At 41.0% G+C, this 24,110-nt stretch overlaps 1 protein-coding gene across 3 annotated transcripts; it reads left to right on the top strand.

Moving 5' to 3' along the window:
• The first annotated feature begins 912 nt into the window (after positions 1–912).
• LOC112226645 (endophilin-A2-like) lies at positions 913–24,110 on the top strand. 3 transcript variants are annotated; one of them, XM_024391100.2, is made up of 8 exons: positions 913–1,014; positions 13,088–13,156; positions 13,264–13,480; positions 13,676–13,809; positions 13,917–14,075; positions 20,474–20,577; positions 20,703–20,818; positions 21,403–24,110. In XM_024391100.2, exons 2-8 carry the CDS (start codon positions 13,088–13,090, stop codon positions 21,585–21,587), a joined length of 984 nt encoding a protein of 327 aa, XP_024246868.1. In that variant the 5' UTR covers positions 913–1,014; the 3' UTR covers positions 21,588–24,110. The 3 variants fall into 3 exon arrangements, with proteins under 3 accessions (XP_024246868.1, XP_024246869.1, XP_024246867.1); XM_024391101.2 differs by lacking the exon at positions 913–1,014 and adding an exon at positions 1,073–1,180; XM_024391099.2 differs by lacking the exon at positions 913–1,014 and adding an exon at positions 1,073–1,358.

The following is a 24,110-nucleotide window of genomic DNA, read 5'->3' as shown; positions in this document are numbered from 1 at the left end:
TCCTCAGTAGAGCTGTCACATCTACGGCCCACAGCTAGTCCCTTCACCAATATCTAATTTCCTTTACCTGTATGGAGGATTGGGTAAAGGTGAAAGAAGATTCCAAGTGGCATCCACCTTTCATTGTAGCAACCACCTGTCCTCTCACAGTTCAGCAGATAAAGAAGATGGCTAACTCCTCTTGACATCAGTCTTGAATGGGTCTTTGATGATGTTGGCACAACCTCTGTCTTTCTCACTCAAAATCCCACATGCATCCCCTTATCTTTACAACGGTTAGATTTTCAAAATGCAAACAATGAGGTATCAACCCAGAGAAAAAAAAATACATTTTCTGACAACCAATCAAACCCCTTGCACAATTTCTAAACTAATATTGCATTAACACAGATTAGGCCTAGTCCTGGACTAAAAATAAAATGTCGATAGACATTTTCCATTGTCAGCCACAGTGAATGCTCATTAACACCTATAAACACATAAATGGTTCCAATGGTTTTCCCACCATTCATTTTTTACATCGTGAATATTACAAAAAAGCTTACTTTAACGTGACATTTTGGATAGCCATGTAATTCTCTCTTGGTCAAGGTGAGTTTTCTCAACATATTCACCTCAATTTACTTGCAAAAGTGTGCAATGCTAATTATTGCTAAAAGTTACCTTGTCCAGAGAGATTTGCGAAGTTAAAACATCACACCAGGGTAAACCGACATGAAACACAGACTTTATATGAAGTGGCTATTTGCAAAATCCCAGATGGAAAAATGAATGGTGGAAAAAACGATTGGAACCATTTCCGGGTTTTATGACTCATACATGCTCTACAAATTCAGAACTAGGATTTAGCCCAATCCGTGTCTGGAAAACTGGTTAGATGTGTTCAAAAAGAGAAGGGCTGTCATCATTGTGCCATGTAGTGTCACTGGGTTTACACCAATCCAACACAGAAACGTTTATTTGTAACATACTTAATGAAAAACATTTTGGAAGGAAAACTATTTAACTCATATTGTAAGTAACTATAGGTCATATTTCATATACATTTGGGAACACTGGACAGTTACTTTAATCCCCTTGGGCAATAGTGGGAGTTGCAAAATCGTCATCTAGCCACAGATTTTACTACTCCTTACAGGAAGTATGGTTGCCAGGCAAGTTCCACTCACCAAGGCATAAGGTAAACCATCTGGAAGACGTGTATGGTCAAAGCAGCAGAGAAACTTCAGCGAGCTATTCCTAAAATCTAACTTTCAGCATTTATTTTGAAGCAGCTTGCACGTAAAGAAATAAACGAATATCCTGCTGCAAAAATGTCTGTCGCAGGCTTCAAGAAACAATTTTATAAAGCCAGCCAGGTCAGTGAACAACTTTTTTACTTCGGCTAACGTTATAGCTTGCTAGCGGTAGCTTTACTCATGCAAAAGCTATTAATGTTTTTTTTTTTTACGAGGAAATATGTGACCCAAATGTTTATCTAAATTATTCGACTTTTAATTTAGTCTAATGGATAACTTCGGTGGACGGGTAAAGTCCTCGCAAAGTTAAATCGGCATAGCGCCGGTGAGTTGGGTATGTTAGTTAACTACTGTTAGCAGCTAGCTAGATGTCAGTTCAGCACGGTTTAGAAACTCTTGACTGTGCAGTTACTTTGTCGCGTCGTTATGCGATTGACACAATGTTTAAATTTACTACGGCTAGCTCACTACAATGTTTCAATTTGCCATTAAAAACACGCGTTTGAAAACAGCGCCATTGCAGCGATGTCATTATATATGTTTGCATAGCTAGCGAAATTAGCTAGTGAGTTTCGTATCAGAATGTTGACTTGACTCAATTTAAATACTCCCCCCTATAAAGCAGGGTAGACTAGAGGCGAATTAAACTAGCTGTGTGAGTGAACGAGACATTAAACCTTTTTATCTGAGCTCAACCAACAAGTGTGTGTCGGGATGATGTCATGGACATTTTATTATAATAGCTAAATATATTGGTAAAACTACAGATGCTTATCTGTACAGCCTGCATTGCCATATCAATTGTCATGACTACAGAGAATGCACCTCTGACTGAAGTTACCGTCATGTCGTGTCCGTTTGTTGGGAGGGCTGGAGGGAAGTGTAGTGTTTCTGGATGGAGAGGGACATTCCATTCCTTCTAGACTAGAGGTCGACAAATTATGATTTTTCAACGCCAATACTGATACGGATTATTGGAGGACCATAAAAGCTGATACCGATTATTGTTATTAATAATCAAATAAAAAACACATGTATTTGTAATAATGACAATTACAACAATACGAACAATTATTTTAACTTAATATAATACGTCAATACAATCAATTTAGCCTCAAATCAATAATGAAACATGTTCAATTTGGTTTAAATAATGCTAACGTTTAAGTTCCTTGCTCAGAACATGAGAACATATGAAAGCTGGTGGTTCCTTTTAACATGAGTCTTCAATATTCCCAGGTAAGAAGTTTTAGGTTGTTTATTATAGGAATTATAAGACTATTTCCCTCTATACCATTTGTATTTCATTAACCTTTGACTATTGGATGTTCTTATAGGCACTTTAGTATTGCTAGTGTAACAGTATAGCTTCCGTCCCTCTCCTCGCTCCTCCCTGGGCTCGAACCAGAAACACAACGACAACAGCCACCCTCGAAGCAGCGTTACCCATGCATAGCAAGGGAAACAACTACAGGCTCAGAGCGATTGATGTTTGAAATGCTATTAGCGCGCGCTAACTAGCCAGCCATTTAACTTCGGTTACACCAGCCTCATCTCGGGAGTTGATAGGCTTGAAGTCATAAACTTCAAGGGGCCGAAAGTGCTGTTTGAATTAATGTTTATGCGCCTGCTTCTGCCTACCACTGCTCAGTCAGATACTTAGATACTTGTATGCTTGTATGATCAGTCAGATTATACACAGCGCAGGACATGCTAGATAATATCTAGTAATATCATCAACCATGTGTAGTTAACTAGTGATTATGATTGATTGATTGTTTTTTTATAAGATAAGTTTAATGCTAGCTAGCAACTTACCTTGGCTTACTGCATTCGCGTAATAGGCAGTCTCCTTGTGGAGTGGAACAAGAGGCAGGTCGTTATTGCGTTGGACTAGTTAACTGTAAGGTTGCAAGATTGGATCCCCTGAACTGACAAGGGGAAAATCTGTCGTTCTGCCCCTGAACGAGGCAGTTAACTCACCGTTCCTAGGCCGTCATTGAAAATAAGAATGTGTTCTTAACTGACTTGCCGAGTTAAATAAAGGTGTAAAAAAAAAAGGCAAAATCGGTGTCCAAAAATACCGATTTCTGATTGTTATGAATTATTCGGCCATTCCGATTGTTCACTGTTGTTCTCTCTACAAACTATTCCCTTCCCCCTCTACCATTCCCTCCGTCTGTCCATCTCCATGACAAATGATCTTGTAGTTGGAGTGATAGTGCTAATTTGCATAAGGGGATGATTGGTAACCATGATTGACTCCATGGGTCTACCAGCCATAACAGGTGAATTCCTCACTCACGCGCTATGAGTAGCACAGTCTCTACTTGCCAGATACAACATGCCCTTTTGTGGAATTTAGTGCATGATGTAGTTGTCACACTAACAATAGCACTTATCTAATAATACGTTTGTTATTGAACGGATATAAAACGCATTGTAGCTCTTGCCGATACGAACAGAATCTGCATTTGGCATCAAGGGAAATAACTACAGAACAGTTTGTATAGTCCTAAGGAAGTCATCTGACAGCTTTGAGAGAGAGAAACTGTTGAAATGGGCCTATTAGGTTTTTGTAAATACACTTGAGGCCCTCCATAAATACTGCTGTAACACAATGTGTTTGTGTGTATGTGTGTGAACTGGAATGGCCTCTGACTGTACAACTCACCTCTACAGCATATCCTAGTCTCAGACAGGTCATTTTGCATAGACACCAATTAGGCTGGGCCTAGTCACCCTCAAGCCCCTGTCATTAAATGCCCCATGAGTGTGCAGAGACTCGGGCGTACCCTTATGAGGCCATCTGCTATGTTATAGGGGCCTGTTTTGGAAATACGAGTGCAGTCTGTTGTACTGTTGTCACGATTAAGGTTGGGTGATATTTGGGAGACCTCTTCTATGATATTCTGCTCCAAATATCACAATATCCAATATAACTGTTTTGCCACGTTAATGACAATGTTTCCAGACTGCAATTGTTGTGCTTATTTACAATATTTATAGTCCTATTCCCGTGGTGAAAAAATAAGGCTTTGTTGTGACGTGGCTATCAATAATGTGATGAATGCTATTCATCGAATAATTACCAACTACGTTTAATTATTACTCAATTAAATTTACCATGTAACAGTTAACTCATTGGGAATTTGGGGCACCACGGGAAAAGTTTATTTAATGAGTTACCATTTCCCAAATTAACTCAGGAATATATCGATATCATACCAGTCATCAATCAATCATTTCCTTATATCACTCGTTCTGAATGTCGTTGACTTTGTAAATCTGGACAAACCCTAAACTAAGTGATGAATCAGCAAAAAACGAATATTTACTAACTAAATAATACATACATAAACACACACACGGTATAGGTTATTGATTACTAACATAATGCAATGAAAACAGTCCCTAGTGGACTAACCCAATATGACGGCTTGTTACACAATTGAAAGGGGGTGGGCAAAGAAAGAACGGGAGAGACAGAGTTGACTTATCGTACATATATTTGGAAACTATGCTCACTGTAAGTATGAATATTTAGCACCCTAACAACCGCTCATTCGGATTAGAAATGCAACATATACTTACTCGTAGATGTCTTTCTCTGCAGTCTCTCTGAAACCACTCGGTCTGTTTATGGCAAGTAATTTGATGTAAGTCTCTTGTTGTCCACCAGAGGTCACAATGTTCTTAGTTGTAGGCTTATTTAGTTCTGGAGTGTTCTTAGAATGGATACATCAGAGGTGTACCACACGGTGGTGAAAGGGATCTGTCTTCCCTCCCGTCTTTGGTCAATTGTCCTAGACTACTTTATATACCAGCTGCAGACTGGAAATGTTTGGTCTAGTCTTCACCTTCAGGGGTTGGCATGTAGCCTAGTGGTTAGAGTGTTGGGCCAGTAACCAAAAGGTTGCTGGGTCAAATCCCCGAGCTGACAAGGTAAAATTCTGTCGTTCTGCCCCTGAACAAGGCAGTTCCCTGGTAGGCTGTCATTGTAAATAAGAATTTGTTCTTAACTGACTTGCCAAGTTAAATTAAGGTTACATTGTCACTTGGTCTTTACCATTTTGGTCTTGTAGTTTTAACCATTTTAACTTATGGACTAGAGGTTAACCGATTATGATTTTTCAATGCCAATACCAATTATTGGAGGACCAAAAAAGCCGATACCGATTAATCTGCCGAATTTTATTTGTAATAATGACAATTACAACAATTAACACTTATTTTAACTTAATATAAAACATCAATAAAATCAATTTAGCCTCAAATAAATAATGAAACATGTTCAATTTGGTTTAAATAATGCAAAAACAAAGTGTTGGAGAAGAAAGTAATATGTGCCATGTAAAATATATGCCATGTAAAAAAGCTAACGTTTTAAGTTCCTTGCTCAGAACATTAGAACGTATGAAAGTTGGTGGTTCCTTTTAACATGAGACTTCAATATTCCGAGGTTTTAGGTTGTAGTTAATATAGTATTTACAGGACTATTTCTCTTTATACCATTTGTATTTCATATACCTTTGACTATTGGATGTTCTTATAGGCACTATAGTATTGCCAGTGTAACAGTATAGCTTCCGTCCCCCTCCTCGCCCCTACCTGGGTTCGAACCAGGAACACATCGACAACCGCCACACTCGAAGCGTCGTTACCCATCTCTCCACAAAAGCCGCGGCCCTTGCAGCGCAAGGGGAATAACTACTCCAAATCTAAAAGCGAGTGACGTTTGAAACAGTATTAGCGCACACCCAGCTAACTAGCTAGCCATTTCACATTGGTTACACCAGCCATTAGGCTGATAGGCTTGAAGTCATAAACAGCGCTGTGCTTGCGAAGAGTTGCTGGCAAAACGCACGAAAGTGCTGTTTAAATTAATGCTTACGAGCCTGCTGCTGCCTACCATCGCTCAGTCAGACTGCTCTATCAAATCAGACTTAATTGTAACATAATAACACACAGAAATATGAGCCTTTGGTCATTAATATGATCAAATCATTTCGAAAACTAAATGTTTATTTCAGTGAAATACGGAACAGTTCAGTATTTTATCTAACGGGTGGCATCCCTAAGTCTAAATATTCTTGTTACATTGCACAACCTTCAATCTATGTCATAATTACGTAAAATTCTGGCAAATTAGTTCGCAAAGAGCCAGGCAGCCCAAACTGTTGCATATACCCTGACTCTGCGTGCAATGAACGCAAGAAAAATGATGCAATTTCACCTGGTTAATATTGCCTGCTAAACTGGATTAGTATAACTAGTGATTATGATTGATTGTTTTTTATAAGATAAGTTTAATGCTAACTAGCAATTTACCTTGGCTTCTACTGCATTCACGTAACAGGCAGGCTACTCGTGGAGTGCAATGGTTAGAGCGTTGGACTAGTTAACTGTGTGGTTGCAAGATTGAAACCCCTGAGCTGACAAGGTTCAGGGGCAGAATGACAGATTTTTACAAGGCAGTTAACCCACAGTTCCTAGGCAGTCATTGAAAATAAGAATGTGTTCTTAACTGACTTGCCTAGTTAAATAAAAGGTATTAAAACATTTATTTTTTTTTAAATCGGAAATCGGCGCCCAAAAATACAGATTTCCGATTGTTCTGAAAACTTGAAATCGGCCTTAATTAATCGGACATTCCGATTAATCGGTCGACCTCTAGTGTGGATGGACCAAGTCCTCACATTCTCTGGTCTGTATTTAAATTCTCAGCGAACTCTGGCCTTGGAGGGTGTTCTGTCCTGTTGACACATGACCGTGGTTATTGACTGGGCCCAGGTTTAAAGGAAAAGCCATTATCTAATTTAAAGGCTAAAATCACGCTTCTATCGTTTCAAAAGTGTTCTTATACGTCTTTCATTTTATACAACATTTAGATGCAAACCTGATAACTAGGACGTGTACACTTTCAGAGTTACAGTTATCTTGTTATACAGTCTTTCTGATCATTTTAATGACATCACAAAATAGACATTTTCCTTATTCCATCCCTCATCATCGCCAATGTTTGGATGTGGAAATATATTGTCCCGGTGTCTGATGTTGAAGTTTTGGCAAGAGTCTCTCTCTATACACAGCACATTCCTTTGTTCAATACTACAGGGCAAGAGAGAGAAAGTTTACGACCTGCGTTAAGTCATAAAACCTGTCCAACTCCCCCCTTCCTCTCTGGTGGGAGGGGGGGGGGGGGTCTGGCTATCTGTCAGCCTTGTGCCGAGCTGATCTGGCGCCTTTGAGAGTCATGAGAGAGGAGAGAGAGTCATGACAGCTTAGTTCATCAATTTAGATGCAATTTTCAACATATTGATACAGCATAACTGATAAAACTGCCTAATTTTGGTTAGTACATTTCAAATAGAGTATAGTCTACACTTCACGATATATCGTCAATGTCAAATATCACAATATTCTATTAAATCACATATCGGCCCAACCCTAGTCACGATACCCAAATTTTAGTATCACTTACTTTATTACCAGGGGTATTCAACTCTGACCCTACGAGTGCTGGAGCCTGCTGATTTTATGTTCAGCATTGATAATTAATTGCACTCACTTGGTGTCCCAGGTCTAAATCAGTCCCTGATTTAGAAGGCAGCACTGGGGGGAAAAACACAGTGGAACAGGCTTTGAGGTCCAGAGTTGAGTTTGAGGGCTCTATACTATCACAATACTGCAGAAGGAGAATAAAAACTACGTGTGGAGATGGACTGATTCTTCTTTTTTGTGGGGGGGAGATTTGCTTTCAAAATTTCACTTTTTAAAAATTTATAGAGCATCCAATGCTTCTGTTTTTTTAAGTCCACAACCATGCTGAAATCACATAGGAGACCATTTTTGAGGTTTGGTAAAACTCTAAATATTGATTTGAGTGTAGTTAGCCTTTATTTCAAGTGCTCATGCACCTAGGGCTGTTTTTGTTTAGCAGTGTTTCTTTAGCTCACATGGAGTTTGCAAAACAAATGCCCACTTGATTGATGCAAATGATCCTGATTCTGCCAGGTAGGTGTAGGCTAGTTTGTACTTAACTTGAGAAGGTTTTTGGGAAAGCCTTTCCATCTACCAGAAAACGGTTATCATTAGCATTCCTAATGGCTACACAAGCTGGTAGACATACTCACACTGCTAACACACACAGACTTCGGGGAATACGAATCACTGATGCGTTCTGTTCATGTCTTATGATAACATTGGGAAAATGTGTTGCTTTTCTAATTAGTTCAGTATATTTAGTTGATTTCCAAACGTGAGACACGTTTGATAGAAGAACCAAAAGTAACATTCTAATACCGGATCGTTCTTAATGTTGTAGTATTCGAAAAAGCTCTGAAGTATTGGTACTAGAGGTCGACCAATTAATCGGAATTGCCGATTTAATTAGGGACGATTTCAAGTTTTCATAACAATCGGAAATCGGTATTTTTGGACGCTGATTTTGCCGATTTAAAAAAAAAAAATGTATTTATAAAAAATATATATATAAAAAAATACCTTTTATTTAACTAGGCAAGTCAGTTAAGAACACATTCTTATTTTCAATGACGGCCTAGGAATGGTGGGGTAACTGCCTTGTTCAGGGGCAGAACAACACATTTTCACCTTGTTAGCTCTGGGATTCAATCTTGCAACCTTACAGTTAACAAGTCCAACGCTCTAACCACCTGCCTCTCATTCCACTCCATGAGGAGCCTGCCTGTTACGCAAATGCAGTAGAAGCCAAGGTAAGTTGCTAGCTAGCATTAAACCTATCTTATAAAAAACAATCACTCAATCACTAGTTAACTACACATGGTTGATGATATTACTAGTTTATCTTGCGTGTCCTGCGTTGCATATAATCGATGCAACACTGGAGATGAATTAACAAAAGCGCATTTGTAAAAGAAAAAAGCACAATCGTTGCACGACTGTACCTAACCATAAACATCAATGCCTTTCTTAAAATCAATACACAGAAGTTTATATTTTTAAATCTGCATATATTAAGGCAATATTAACCAGGTGAAATTGTGTCACTTCTCTAGCGTTCATTGCACGCAGAGTCAGGGTATATGCAACAGTTTGGGCAGCCTGGCTCATTGCGAACTAATTTACCAGAATTTTACGTAATTATGACATAACATTGAAGGTTGTACAATGTAACAAGAATATTTAGACTTAGGGATGCCACCCGTTAGATAAAATACCGAACGGTTCCTTATTTCACTGAAATTATAAACGTTTTGTTTTCGAAATTATAGTTTCCGGATTCAACCATATTAATGACCAAAGGCTCGTATTTCTGTGTGTTATAATGTTATAATTAAGTCTATGATTTGATAGAGCAGTCTAACTGAGCGATGGTAGTTAGCAGCATGCTCTTAAACATTCATTCAAACAGCACTTTCGTGAGTTTTGCCAGCAGCTCTTCGCAAGCACAGCGCTGTTTATGACTTCAAGCCGATCAGCCTAATGGCTGGTGTAACCGATGTGAAATGGCTAGCTAGTTAGCGGGGTGCGAGCTAATAGCGTTTCAAACGTCACTCGCTCTGAGACTTGGAGTAGTTATTCCCCTTGCTCTGCAAGGGCCGTGGCTTTTGTGGAGCGATGGGTAACGCTGCTTCGAGTGTGGCTGTTGTCGATGTGTTCTTGGTTTGAGCCCAGGTAGGGGCGAGGAGAGGTACGGAAGCTATCCTGTTACACTGGCAATACTAAAGTGCCTATAAGAACATCCAATAGTCAAAGGTATATGAAATACAAATGGTATAGAGAAAAATTGTCCTGTAAATACTATATTAACTACAACCTAAAACCTCTTACCTTGGAATATTGAAGTCTCATGTTAAAAGGAACCACCAGCTTTCATATGTTCTCATGTTCTGAGCAAGGAACTCAAACGTTAGCTTTTTTACATTGCACATATTGCACTTTTACTTCTCCAACACTTTGTTTTTGCATTAATTACACCAAATTGAACATGTTTCATTATTTATTTGAGGCTAAATGGATTTATTGATGTATTATATTAAGTTAAAATAAGTGTTAATTCAGTATTGTTGTAATTGTCATTATTACCAATAAATGTAAAAATCGGCTGATTAATCGGTATCGGCTTTTTTGGTCCTCCAATAATCGGTCGACCTCTAATTGATACGCCGTGCAACACTAGTCTGTTGGTGTGTTACTTACCCTGTATCTGGTGGGGTGACTTGTTCGCTTGTGGGTGTGGGCCATGGTGTGTTTCGTAAATCTCGCAACGCAGCAGTAGTGCCCAAACCGGATTCCTGGGTCGTTATTTTTACCAGGAGAACCGATCGGGTCAACAGCCTGCCGATAAACACACACACACACACAGTCACTTCCACACACACACTCACATGCAAAGTGTTATGCACGTACAATACAACGTCAGTAACAGTCTGTTGGCACACACGCATATACAGACACTCTTGCGCTTCCTCTTCTCTCTCTGACACAGTTCAAGCTCATTTGTTAGTCACGGTCAACATGAACTTGAAATTATGTCATGTCAAATTTCAATGCCTATGACATTGAAAACCAATACATAATTGCTTCATTTTGTGTCACTGAACTCCATACATTAGTCTGTTCCATTTCATAATATTGACTCTACTGTCATATGAGGAATTATTTTGAGTTGGCTCTTGGCAACATATGTTGATCATTTTGCTGCTGGGGTTTTAAAATTAGCAGCCTACTTGTTGCTACATCTTGTACCGCAGATCATGGAATAGGCATTAATGCACGGAGGGAGAACCTGCAAAATGGCTGGTGCTCCTCATGTGAACGTACACCAGAGAGATGTGTTGATAACATGAACAAACGCACCAGAAATATGTTCCCACTCCCAGGCAGGCCCACCCCCAGTCCTACATGTTATGCCATATAGCATCATGTGGATTACAGCTATCAGTAGCTGAAACCTGGCCACTGAGCATGTAATGTGACAGCATTGAGCATGCCAGGTTATGTGACTATGGTAACTGCAACAGTTATTGCACTTCAGGTGCAACTTGTTTCACGATTCATGGCAACAGCTGAAGCAGGACTGAAGCAGGCGTACGGTCTTTGCGAGTGTATTGCACACTGATGGGCAGGTTATTGATGTTGATGAGTAGTTACTAGTTGATACGTTTTAATCAGTGGTGTAAAACTTTTGAAATGGAGCGAAAGCCTGCATACACTGGGTCTCCATGACTTAGATGAAAGAACACTGCTAATGTAAAGACTGGTTGACTAACCCATCTGCAGTGTGCATGTAGTGAGAGAAATGCCCTGGAGACAGCTGCACTGAGTCACATGGTGGAGGAATATTCAAAAAAGAGTGATTTTTACCTGCCAATCAACCAAAAGCTTCTGGTGATTGTGTGTGCATGTGCACATGGGTGTGTCTGTGTGTGTGTGAGAACGTCTCTGTCTGAAAGTGTTCCTGTCTGTCGGTGACTTGTGGGGTCTGCTCTGGTGACTTTTTAAAAGGACATTCTACCCCAAAATGAATTAAAATAAAATTATGCTGACAGCAAATTGTATTTTTTATTAAACCACGTTTTTTTATGTGTTTTTTTGTTTTGTTGGGGGTGGAGTTACAGGTACATTATCCCTTTAAATGTTAACGTTTATAAAACATGTACCCGTAGGCTGCCACTAAAAAGAAAGAAAAAAAAAACTGGCAAGAAATAAATATAATATGAAAAATACTAAAAACAAAGTGGTCATCTGTGTGCTCATCGTCCTCACCAGGGTCTTGACCTGACTGCAGTTCGAAGTCGTAACCGACTTCAGTGGGCCAATGCTCACCTTCGATGGCCACTGGCACACTGGACAAGTGTGCTCTTCACTGATGAATCCTGGTTTCAACTGTACCGGGCAGATGGCAGACGGCGTATATGGCTCGTGTGAGTGAGCGGTTTGCTGATGTCAACGTTGTAAACAGAGTGCCCCATGGTGGGGTTATGGTATGGGCAGGTATATGCTACAGAAAACGAACACAATTGCATTTTATCAATGGCAATTTGAATGTACAGAGATACCATGATGAGATCCTGAGGCCCATTGTCGTGCCGTTCATCTGCCACCATTACTTCATATTTCAGCATAATAATGCACCGCCCCATGTCACAAGGATCTGTACACAATTCCTGGAAACTGAAAATGGCCCAGTTCTTCCATGACCTGGATACTCACCAGACATGTCACCCATTTGAGCATGTTTGGGATGCTCTGGATCAACGTGTACGACAGCGTGTTCCAGTTTCTGCCAATATCCAGCAACTTTGCACAGCGATTTGAAGAGGAGTGGGACAACATTCCACAGGCCACAATCAACAGCCTGATCAACTCTAAGCAAAGGAGATGTTGCGCTGCATGAGACAAATGGTGGTCACACCACATAAAGACTGGTTTTCTGATCCACGCCTCTACCTTTTTTTCTAAGGTATTGCTGACCAATAGATGCATAACTGTATTCCTGGGCTTGTGAAAATCCATAGATTAGGGCTTAATCAAATTATTTCAATTGACTGATTTCCTTTTATATGAACTGTAATTCAGTAAAATCTTTGAAATAGTAGCATATAGAGGTGAAATGTTGTATTGACCATGTTCAGTGTAGACTTTCACTGCTAGGAGTAGTCATGTCCTGTAATGAACCAGCAGAGACTGGAGAAGAGTAAACTTTCTCCATCACATGGGCAATACCACGTTTCACTTCTGTATGCTACTATTCTGTCTGAATTAGGCCTGCTTTGTTGTGATTGAAAATTCATGTCCCGTGCAGAATGGATGTGAAAGAGACTTGTAGTCAACTTATTATTCTCCTCCCTTGTCCTTTGTAGATGGTGAGTGAGAAGGTGGGGGGTGCAGAAGGAACCAAGCTGGATGAAGACTTCAAAGATTTGGAGAAGGTAAGGGCTCTTTCTCCTTAACAAAACGACCCTCCTGTACTACAAACAACCGTTTTTGTTAAAGGAAGTTATACATGATTGTCTTACCCTTTCTCTCCTCCCCACAGAGGGCAGATGTTACCAGCAAAGCGGTGGTGGATCTAATCTCTAAAACCTCTGAGTACCTGCAGCCCAACCCAGCATCTAGGGCCAAGCTGACCATGCTGAACACAGTGTCTAAGATCCGGGGCCAGGTGAAGAGCCCTGGCTACCCCCAGGCTGAGGGGCTGCTGGGAGAGAGCATGGCCAAGTTCGGACGAGAGATGGGAGAGGACACCAACTTTGGTAAGAAAGAAATTGGTTTCATAAATCGCCATAAGTTTTTTATTTTAGCCTTTGCCCCTCAAAATACAGAATTCCAGGTGTGTGTGCGTATGTATGAAGTAATGACCACTCAAAACAGTACTCAATAGAAGAACATTGTCCTTTGTGGCAGTTGAGTGGATTGTGTACCCACTCATGTAAATGTTTGTCCTGTAGGTGGGGCCCTGGTGGACGTGGGCGAGTCCATGAAGAGGCTGGCCGAAGTCAAGGACTCTCTGGATATCGACGTCAAGCAAAACTTTATCGACCCACTACAGGCCGTCGTCGACAAGGACATCAAAGATATCCAGGTACAGATCTAGAATGAGTGATTCTCGACTCTCCCCCAATGTTACACATTTTTGTTCTAACCCTGCAAAATCAACTAAGGGAGGGCTCTCTCCTTCTCCCTGCCCAGCATCATCTGAAGAAGCTGGAGGGCAGGCGTCTGGACTACGACTATAAGAAGAAGCGACAGGGGAAGATCCCAGACGAGGAGCTGAGATCGGCCCTGGAGAAGTTCCACGAGTCCAAAGAGATGGCTGAGAGCTCCATGCACAACCTGCTGGAGACTGACGTGAGTCATCAAATCAAATTGTATTAGTCACATGCGCCGAATACTACAGGTGTAGTAGACCTTAGAGTGAAACGCTTACTTACAAACCACTAACCAACAATGCAGTTTAAAAAAATATGAATAAGAAATAAAAAGGAACAAGTAATTACAGGGCAGCAGTAAAATATATGTACATATACAGGGGTGTGCCGGTACAGAGTCCATGTGCGGGGGCACTGGTTAGTCGAGGTAATTAAGGTAATATGTACATGTAGGTAGAGTGATTATGCATAGATGGTCGCAGCGGTGTAAAAATGCACGCATGACTGTAAGTCGCTTTGGATAAATGTCTGCTAAATTATATACAGGTAACTGCCAAAATAATGGAAACACTTTTGTAAATTAGGGATACAAAATATATTGAAAACAGGTGCCTCCACACAGGTTTGGTTCCAGAGTTAATTAACCAATTAACTTCCCATCATGCTTAGGGTCATGTATAAAAATGCTCGATAGGCCATTATTTTGGCTACCGTGGCTATGCCCCCATAGGATGACAATGCCCCCATCCACAGGGCACGAGTGGTCACGTAATGGTTTGATGAGCATGAAAACGATATAAACCATATGCCATGGCCGTCTCAGTCACCAGATCTCAACCCAATTGAACACTTATGGGACAACCAAATTATTGAATTTCTAGTGGAAGAATGGTTTCGCATCCCTCCGATAGTTCAAGGCACTTGTAGAATCTATGCCCAGGTGCATTGAAGCTGTGCTGTCTCGTGGTGGCCCCCATCGCCCTATTAAGACACTTTATGTTGGTGTTTCCCTTATTTTGACAGTTACCTGTATACAGTGGTGATTTTAGCATATGCATCTTGGTGGGGCAAACTTTTTTTTAATGCATGCCAGCAAGGCCACAACACTAAACATTGCATTATAACGGTGACAAACTATGCCCACAAACTGTTAGGGCCTACATAAACCTGTCCCAACAGCAGAGCTTTATTTTAAGCACCATGTAGTGAATCCTTACCAGTGAAACAGTTCATTCAGCCTCATTTACTGCCTTTTTTTAAAAAACATAGCTGATATGGCTGACTTGCTTAAACAAATGTGGTTTCTACTGACAATTGAGATGTACAAACTATGGCATTATGGAACGATGAGCGGAAAAGAGGCCATCCGTAATTTTGATTTAAGACAATGAGAGAGCTAGGACGGACGTAATCAATATAACTGTTTGTTCAGCACTCTTGAAATGTACAGCGACAGAATTCAGAACATGGGCTGTTCTTAGTATTCTCCCTGTACACCAAGTCAGAACCGTAGGATAAATAAAGGGAGCGTATAAGCAGACAATGAATGCTCTTACAATATTCAACAATATTTCTCTAAAACAGGCAATAGGCTACATGTGCACCACCAAGTCAAAACAGTAAGGGGAAAGGGACCAAATTATCAGGGTGAGGCACATGGGCTACTAACGGCTTACTACACAACATACACTTCGTATTACTTCCTTAGCTACGGGGGGGGGGGGCAAGGTCGAATCATGACATCAGTGATCTTCAGGTTGGCGCTCTAGCAAGAGGCCCGAGTTCCCGACTTGGAATTGCGAGTTGGATGACTGTTCGAAGTAGGAGCCCCCTCCCCCAGAGTTCCCAGTTGTCTTGAACTCACTGAAGTCAGAAGGATTGAAACGTTGGACCACCACACACCCTCTCCTTCGAATAGCAGGCAGGGGAAGGAAAATAGTCATTGCCATGCAATACTTGCAGTTAGCCACGGATTCCTTCCTAACCATTCATTGTTGAATTTACAATTTCCAACTTATAATGTTTATGGCCGAATAGCACAGATAGATAGGTTTTATCATTTCACTTCATATGACAAGGATTGAAGAGGATTTGCCAGTAGATTGTCGATGTGATTCATGACTGCTTGTCTGGCTTGATAGCTAATATTTTGAAAGTATGATGTCGACATGAGTCCAATCAAAGCTACGGTAGACATAGCATGATTTGACATTGTTTTATTTGTGGCCAATGACCTTCAGCATTCTTAGATGGACACTTCTAATGTAAATCTATTGCAGCACCCAAGGGGCTTGGAACTTTCTAGCTCCCCCTGTAGATTTTGCGGTGACGTAGTGTCCCCATAAGTAAAGAAGATTACCAACCCCTACGTTCTGTATTTTCCACTGGCTGCCCCACCACCACATTGAGCTAGGCTGAAACACCTGGATTTTGGAGCTGCCTTACTCAAGAAAGCAAAAAATAGATAATGTTTGTATGCGGCTTTATTATATCAATTATACATTTTTTACATAGTTTGCAAACTGATAAGTGACACGTAGTAATGCCAAAATAACATGCAAAACACACGTGTGTGTGTGTGTGTATATATATATATATATATATAATAATATTAGCTAAACAGGTGGCTCTCTGCCCCGCCTGACCTGAATGATGGGTCGCCACTGCCTGTATACTATTTCTAGTGCTCCTTACAAATGAATTGGTCGTAAAGTGCTCCCTTAACAGGAACATACAGTATGTGCCTAAACTTCTCAATAGCAAGTATAAACAGTGACAAGGAATAAAGGGAGCCTATTTTCCATTGGTTGTCTGGGTAGAAGGTCAGAGCTAGTATGATCGTCATGCCATATGAGGTTTCATACTCCCAAGCCATAATACCCTATCGCTAGCATTAGCACTAGATTTGGCATCAACGTTAGCATTAGCCTTGATGAGTATTTCAGGACCAGAATGCAGTCCGCTTGCCACGACTACATAGCTGGCGAGTGGAACAGTTAAGTCATGTCACAGCAATGTTGGTACTAGCAACTGAGAACATGTCTAAACCGTCTGATGGCCTGGGTCCTCATTTATAAATGTTGCGTATGTATAAAATATACCCCAAAACATGCATGCGCCAGTTTTCCTGCAATGTTGGCATTTATTAAAACTAAGCTTGGCGTTGGGATGTGCTTCACTCCACGCAAACTTTAGACCATGTATACGCACATTTTCTAGTGGTTGAAGTATTCTATTGCATGCAAATGGGGGATGAATAAAAAACAAGATGCAGTCATTGGCAGTTAGTAGGCCTAAGAGTGAAAATCTGTGTATAAAAACAACCTACCTAAAATAATTAGACATAGGAAATAGTTTCCTACTTATTTTATTTTCATTGCAGAATAAATTCCTCACATTCTGCCCATGATGCATCCCTGAAGTAGCCATACAACAAATGACCATGCGCATCTCTAATTTAATTGGGCCAAGTAGCTTAGTAAATAGAGGCTATGTATTTCAAGCTTTGCTGTTGCCTATGCCATCCCATTGGCAGCACGGTTTATAACAGAATCAAGTTGAATTTAACAGGTGGACAGTTGATCTTTTACATTGAAGTACAGTGCCTTCGGAAAGTATTCAGTCACCTTGACTTTTTCTATGTTTTGTTATGCTACAGCCTTATTCTAAAATGGATTAAATAAAAATAAATGTACATAAGTATTCAGTCCCTTTACTCGGTACTTTGTTGAAGCACCATTGGCAGCGGTTACAACATTGAGTCTTCTTGGGTATGCCTCGATCCTGACTGGTCTCCAGTCCCTGCCACTGAAAAACATCCCCACAGCATGATGCTGCCGCAACCACGGTTCACCGTAGGGATGGTGCCAGGTTTTGGTTTTTCTCAAGGTGACGCTTGTCATTCAGGCCAACGAGTTCAATCTTGGTTTCATCAGACCAGATAATCTTGTTTCTCATGTTCTGAGAGTCCTTTAGGTGCCTTTTTGCAAACTCCAAGTGGGCTGTCGTGTGCCTTTTTACTGAGGAGTGGCTCCACAGAGGAACTCTGGAGCCCTGTCAGTGACCTTCGTTTTTTGGCCCGACCAAGGCCTTTCTCCCCCGACTGCTCAGTTTTTCTGGGCGGCTAGTTCCAAACTTCTTCAATTTAAGAATGATGGAGGCCACTGTGTTCTTAGGGACCTTCAATGCTGCAGACATTCTGTGCCTCGTCCGTAGTGCTCAGAGACAGGATTGTGACAATTCCTTCGACATCATGGCTTGGTTTTTGCTCTGACATGCACTGTCAACTATGGGACTTTTTATATAGACCGGTGTGTGCCTTTACAAATAATATCCAATCAATTGAATTTGCCACAGGTGGACTCCAAGTTGTGAAAGCATCTGAAGGATGATCAATGGAAACTGCACATGTCTCCTGTGCTCAATTTAGTGTCATAACAAAGGGTCTGAATACTTACCACCCCTAATGCCAAGAGTGTGCAAAGCTGTCATCAAGGCAAAGGGTGGCTACTTTGAAGAATCTAAAATATATTTAGATTTGTTTAACACGTTTTTTTGGTTACTACATGATTCCATATGTGTTATTTCATAGTTTTGATGTCTTCACTATTATTCTACAATGTAGAAAATAGTTTTAAAAAAATAAAGAAACCCTGGAATGAATAGGTGTGTCAACTTTTGACTGGTACTGTGTTGTTTTATATATATATATATATAGTGCAGTCTGACATTATTGAGATTCTTGATAAACATGAGCAATAAGGACTATTAAGTAAATAATTGAAATACTGAGCTTTATTGTATATTCAAAACAATTACCATTAATAGTGGAGGTTAGGGGGGATCTTTCAGTAACTGCCAAAATAAAGGAAAAACCAACTGTGTTTTAATGCCACTTTTGGTTACTGTATGATTCCATGTCTTATTTCATCATTTGCATGTCTTCACTATTATTCTACAATTTAGAAAAAAGTAAAAATAACAAAACTCTTGAATGAGTAGGTGTGTCCAAACTTTACTGTTTTATATATACACTGCTCAAAAAAATAAAGGGAACACTAAACTAACACATCCCAGATCTGAATGAATGAAATATTCTTATTAAATACTTTTTTCTTTACATAGTTGAATGTGCTGACAACAAAATCACACGCATTATCAATGGAAATCAAATTTATCAACCCATAGAGGTCTGGATTTGGAGTCACACTCCAAATGAAAGTGGAAAACCACACTATAGGCTGATCCAACTTTGATGTAATGTCCTTAAAACAAGTAAAAATGAGGCTCAGTAGTGTGTGTGGCCTCCACGTGCCTGTATGACCTCCCTACAACGCCTGGGCATGCTCCTGATGAGATGGCGGATGGTCTCCTGAGGGATCTCCTCCCAGACCTGGACTAAAGCATCCGCCAACTCCTGGATAGGCTGTGGTGCAACGTGGCGTTGGTGGATGGAGCGAGACATGATGTCCCAGATGTGCTCAATTGGATTCAGGTCTGGGGAATGGGTGGGCCAGTCCATAGCATCAATGCCTTCCTCTTGCAGGAACTGCTGACACACTCCAGCCACATGAGGTCTAGCATTGTCTTGCATTAGGAGGAACCCTAATGCAAGACAATTCCTTTGTGGACAGTTTGATTTCACAGAAGTGTGATTGACTTGGAGTTACATTGTGTTGTTTAAGTGTTCCCTTTATTTTTTTGAGCAGTGTATATAGAAATATGCAAAAATATCTAAACCTGTTTTCGCTCTGTCATTATGGGGTATTGTGTGTAGATTGCTTAGGGTTTTTAAAAAAATCCATATTAGAATAGGGCTGTAACAAAATGTGGAAACAGTGAAGGGGTCTAAATACTTTCCAAAGGCACTATGTATGCAACTACCGTAAGTAGCCTACTGTTATGTCAATGTTTTTGAGTAGTTTCAGAACTTGCGGGCAGTCCAGCATATTTAGGATTGGGGTAAAAGTCGATCTAAAACATTGTTGAATTCAAACGTTCTGCTGACAGATCCACAACAATTAGCAGCAGATTTTATTTAAGAATCTGTCAGTCCTTTGCCAAATACTGCATAAATTACTGTAAAAGATTAAAAGATTCTGCCAACACCTTCAAAGACATTTTGATCAAATTTGCCATTGCTCTTTCTTTTAGAAACTGACGTGGCCTAATTCCAATAGTTACAGATTATGCAGCAAATAAAGGGTGTTTTCACAATAAAAGGTGAATGGAGGGCGTTTTCCAGGCAGAGTTATAATGCTTGTTCACGTTCGCACAGTTTTAAGACGGGTCTGATTTATTTTTAGACATACATATTAATTTCAGAAATTATGCATGCAGAAATTGTGAAATTTACGCAACTGTTATAAACGAGGCCCATGTTAGGTATTTACCTTTTGTTCCATCAAGGTATGGAGTGAGTACAACACGTGTTAGTCAGGAACAAAGCAGTTTTGAGAGTCAGAAAATAGGCCTTGTGAGGGGAGAGAATGAAGAACAATGAAGCCAACGTGCCTAAGTGTTCCATGGTAATGGCATTTCTTGTCCCGTCCCCCTGTAGAAATAATACATCTGACTGATTTCTGTGCTTGTGTGTAGGTGGAGCAGGTGAGTCAGATGGCTTCTCTGGTGGAGTCCCAGCTGCAGTATCACAAACAGGCCGTGCAGGTTCTGGAGGAGCTGACTGACAAACTCCGAGACCGGTATTTAAGCTCTGTGTGTGTGGACATCTACAATTCAGTTGAAGATGTTTGTGTTGATTGTCACTGTGTGTGTGTGTGTGTGTGTGTGTGACCGGAGTCATCCCCTCTCCTGTGTGTGTAATCAGGGTGAACGAGGCCCAGTCTCGCCCCAGGCGTGAGTACACTCCTAAACCCCAACCCTCCTTTGACTACGGAGAGCCGGAGCACTCAAACGGAGGATACTCCCCTTCCTACTCATCAGGTAAGATTGGCCCTTAGCTGCGTGTGGTGTGCGTGCTTTTGTCCCTGTCTGTGTGTATCTATTGTCTCACCAGCCCAGAACTGATCTTTCTCTGTATGTATAGCCCCCCTTGTAGAAATTCCATCCTTCCACAGAACACCGTCCATGAAGAACAATCAACACTGTGAGCGTGTGTGTGAATCTGTGAAAGAGTGACACTTAAATGGTATTTTAATGACTCCCTTTGGGAGTTGTTTTTTTAAATTAACATGGAATGGTGTGTGTTGGATGCTTAAACCTCCCATCCCCTGCATGTCACCACAAAGAGTATATGTTTGGTCACTAACACACACTCCCACGTGCCCCAGCCTCTACAATCACTAAACTAACCCTGTGTACTGGATCTGGTAGCTGATAACAATTCCCTTCAGCCCTCTGAACCCAGAGGTTTGGAGGTTTCTGAAGTGTTCCTCTCCTGCATCTCCCTCATTTAAACTCTGGAAGTGGTCCTGGTTTGAAAATGCGAACAGTGTTTAAGAAGAATGCAACATTTTTAAGTTTCCTTTTTCTCTTTCCAACACATTCCTCTCCTTCCCTGTCCCCAGGCTCTGAGCCGTGCGCTAAGGCATTATATGACTTTGAGCCGGAGAACGAGGGTGAGCTGGGCTTCCACGAGGGCGACATCATCACGCTGACCAACCGCATCGACGAGAACTGGTTAGAGGGCACACTCCACGGCCAATCAGGATTCTTCCCCAACAACTACGTAGAAGTGGTGGTGCCCCTGTAACGCTCAGAGAGGAGAAGGGAGAGGGAGACGAGGGGGCATCTCAATTGTCTGAAGTGGGTCACTGGTCTAAATACAAGGAGATCTCGGCATGAGGAAAGTAGCTGAGGAGAGAGGTCACTTTAGATTGAGATTCACCCAAATATGTATGGACAGAAAAAGTGAGGGAGACAGGATAAGGATGCTGACGGAGGCAAAAGTTAGTACAACATTGGGGTTGGGTGTATCTTTGTTTTCATTCTCTATGCACCTGTGCACTTTCTACCCTTCACCTCCCTTACCGGGAGATATGAAGAAGGGGTTCCTAGAGGAGATGTTTGTGTTATTATACGTGACCTGTACCTATGAACACTACCAGGCTATGCTGTAAGCAGACCTAGGGGGGAAAAAACGGCAGCAAAATTGCCTTGACATTGTTGCCTTTAATCACTAATTTACTTTACGTTGTCCTCATTTCTAGGCAGAATTGTTTAAATATGTTTTACTCTTCCACGAGTGGGAATCAAAGCCTGTTTAATTTTCATGCACACACGCCCTCTTCTTTTATATACAAACACAAGATGTGGAGCGTTACATTGAGCTCCGTTTTAGCACTTATATGCTGCCCTCTGCTGGTCTGTGTGTTATACCGTCAGGAGTAGGATGGAGTTGCAATAGATACTGATCCTTTTGCGTGTTTTCCCCCCTAATGGTTTATTTCATGGTCCTTTTTTCAAACTCATAATCTATCCCATACTTGTAAAAATGTGATTGTTCAGCTTCTATGTGGAATAACTAGCCTGATTTCCAGCCTGTTTCTACTGAAGCCAAAGTGGCCATTGTCTTGGTAAGGCAACAAAATGGGGTTGGGCACCTAGGCTAGTGAATAACTGTAGTGAATGGTCCTTTTCTGTTGGCATACACACAGCTCTGCTGGTCAGAGTTGTACTACGTCTCTGAACACTATCTCTGTTTAGTACTGTTACTGCTAGGCTGCCTTTCATAGACTCTGTCTGCAATACCTCTCTGCCTTTCCTCCCCCTCTCCTCTGTATCTCTGCCTTACACTAACTTTTACATGGTCTAATTATCAAAAAGGGGACATTTTGCATTTCTCACCCAAAGTCCTTAGTTCTGAATGTGTTTTTGTGTTCTAAAACCAATTTGTAGTAATCTGCACCCTGTGACAATAACCCTAGTCTCTGTGCCTGAGGGCTGAAACCAAAGTTTAACATTTTTTTAAATTACGTGGAGATTGATACCACAGTGGCCTATAATTGACTTGCTACAGTTAGTCTATGTACAGTCAGTAAGGTGTATGTCTGTCAGTATGCATAGCTTGTTGACACGGCTGGCAGTGTCTTGGAGTCTGTTATCAGGTTTTCTAGAGTATTTACGTGTCACCCCAGTGTGTGTGTGTGTGGGAGAGAAAGAGTGGACAGAGTACTGGATATGACCAAACACTGGTGTTTTTCTGGGTGTTACAAACGGAGCCTCAGAACTGTAAAGATATGAACTCTACACACAGACAATAACTGGTTCTCCTTGTTATCTCGTTGTTTCACTCATTCATGGCATCCATGGAACTGGAGCATAATCTTTCATATAGAAATAGCACAGTTTATCCCCTACCCCCACTCTCTGGCTCTCTGCCCCCATCCCCTGCCCCCATTCCTATGCCCCCTTGCCTCCCCTCCTACCCCTCTCTCACACCTGCCCCTGGTCCCTCCCTATTGTCATCCCTAACCCCCCACTCATCTCCTAATCCTCCCCCTCGAGCCCTGCCTCTCCCATCACTACAGAACTCTCCCTCTCTCTCCACTCCTTCCCTAGAACATTTTGGCATGTTCCTGTTAACTTAATGTTTACATGTTTCTCTTGTTGTCTTGTATATTTGTTGAGTTGACATGGTTTTGGGCCTCTGTCAGTGAGTAATGTTTAGGTGCAGGTGCCATGGTCCTTTAGCCTAACTGAAAATAACTAGGCAGGGGGAAGAGAGGATCATGTTGTGCCAAGTACCTCGTTATACCTGTGTCGATTTAATAATATAACAAAGGGTTCAGACCATCTTTTGTCAGTTTTTGTGGACGTGTGTCATTGTCAACTATTCTAATGCCACTGGTGACTAATTATATGTGTATGTTTTTCACACTACAATTCGGAGCTGGGGTAAGATCTACCAACCCCCCTACTGGAGTACCATATTATTTAGATATTATGAAAATAAGTATTATCTTAACTTTATTTTAATATACAGAATCATATTGGAAGGTGTCCCGTGTAAATTGCTAGTAGCCTGCATGTGTCTATAGGTAATGCCTTGGTTTAGCGATTTAATGCCTCATTATGAGGCTCTTTTTGTTGTAACTGTGACACTCCAGGGATCGAGGCTTGAACCAATTCAGGGTGATCTTTTTATATGGATTCTCTCTATATTATCTTTGTATTGTCATAATCTCCTGTGTATTGTGTATTTTTGTGATGATGTAAAGGGGAAAGGATGCTGTCCTTTCACTTGTTAAATACATATAAAGGGAAGTGAAGTGGC

Source organism: Oncorhynchus tshawytscha, linkage group LG28 (assembly GCF_018296145.1).
Source record: "Oncorhynchus tshawytscha isolate Ot180627B linkage group LG28, Otsh_v2.0, whole genome shotgun sequence".
Taxonomy (NCBI): domain Eukaryota; kingdom Metazoa; phylum Chordata; class Actinopteri; order Salmoniformes; family Salmonidae; genus Oncorhynchus; species Oncorhynchus tshawytscha.
The sequence above is the reverse complement of the archived record's forward strand: the minus strand, read 5'-3'. Positions and strand labels throughout refer to the sequence as shown.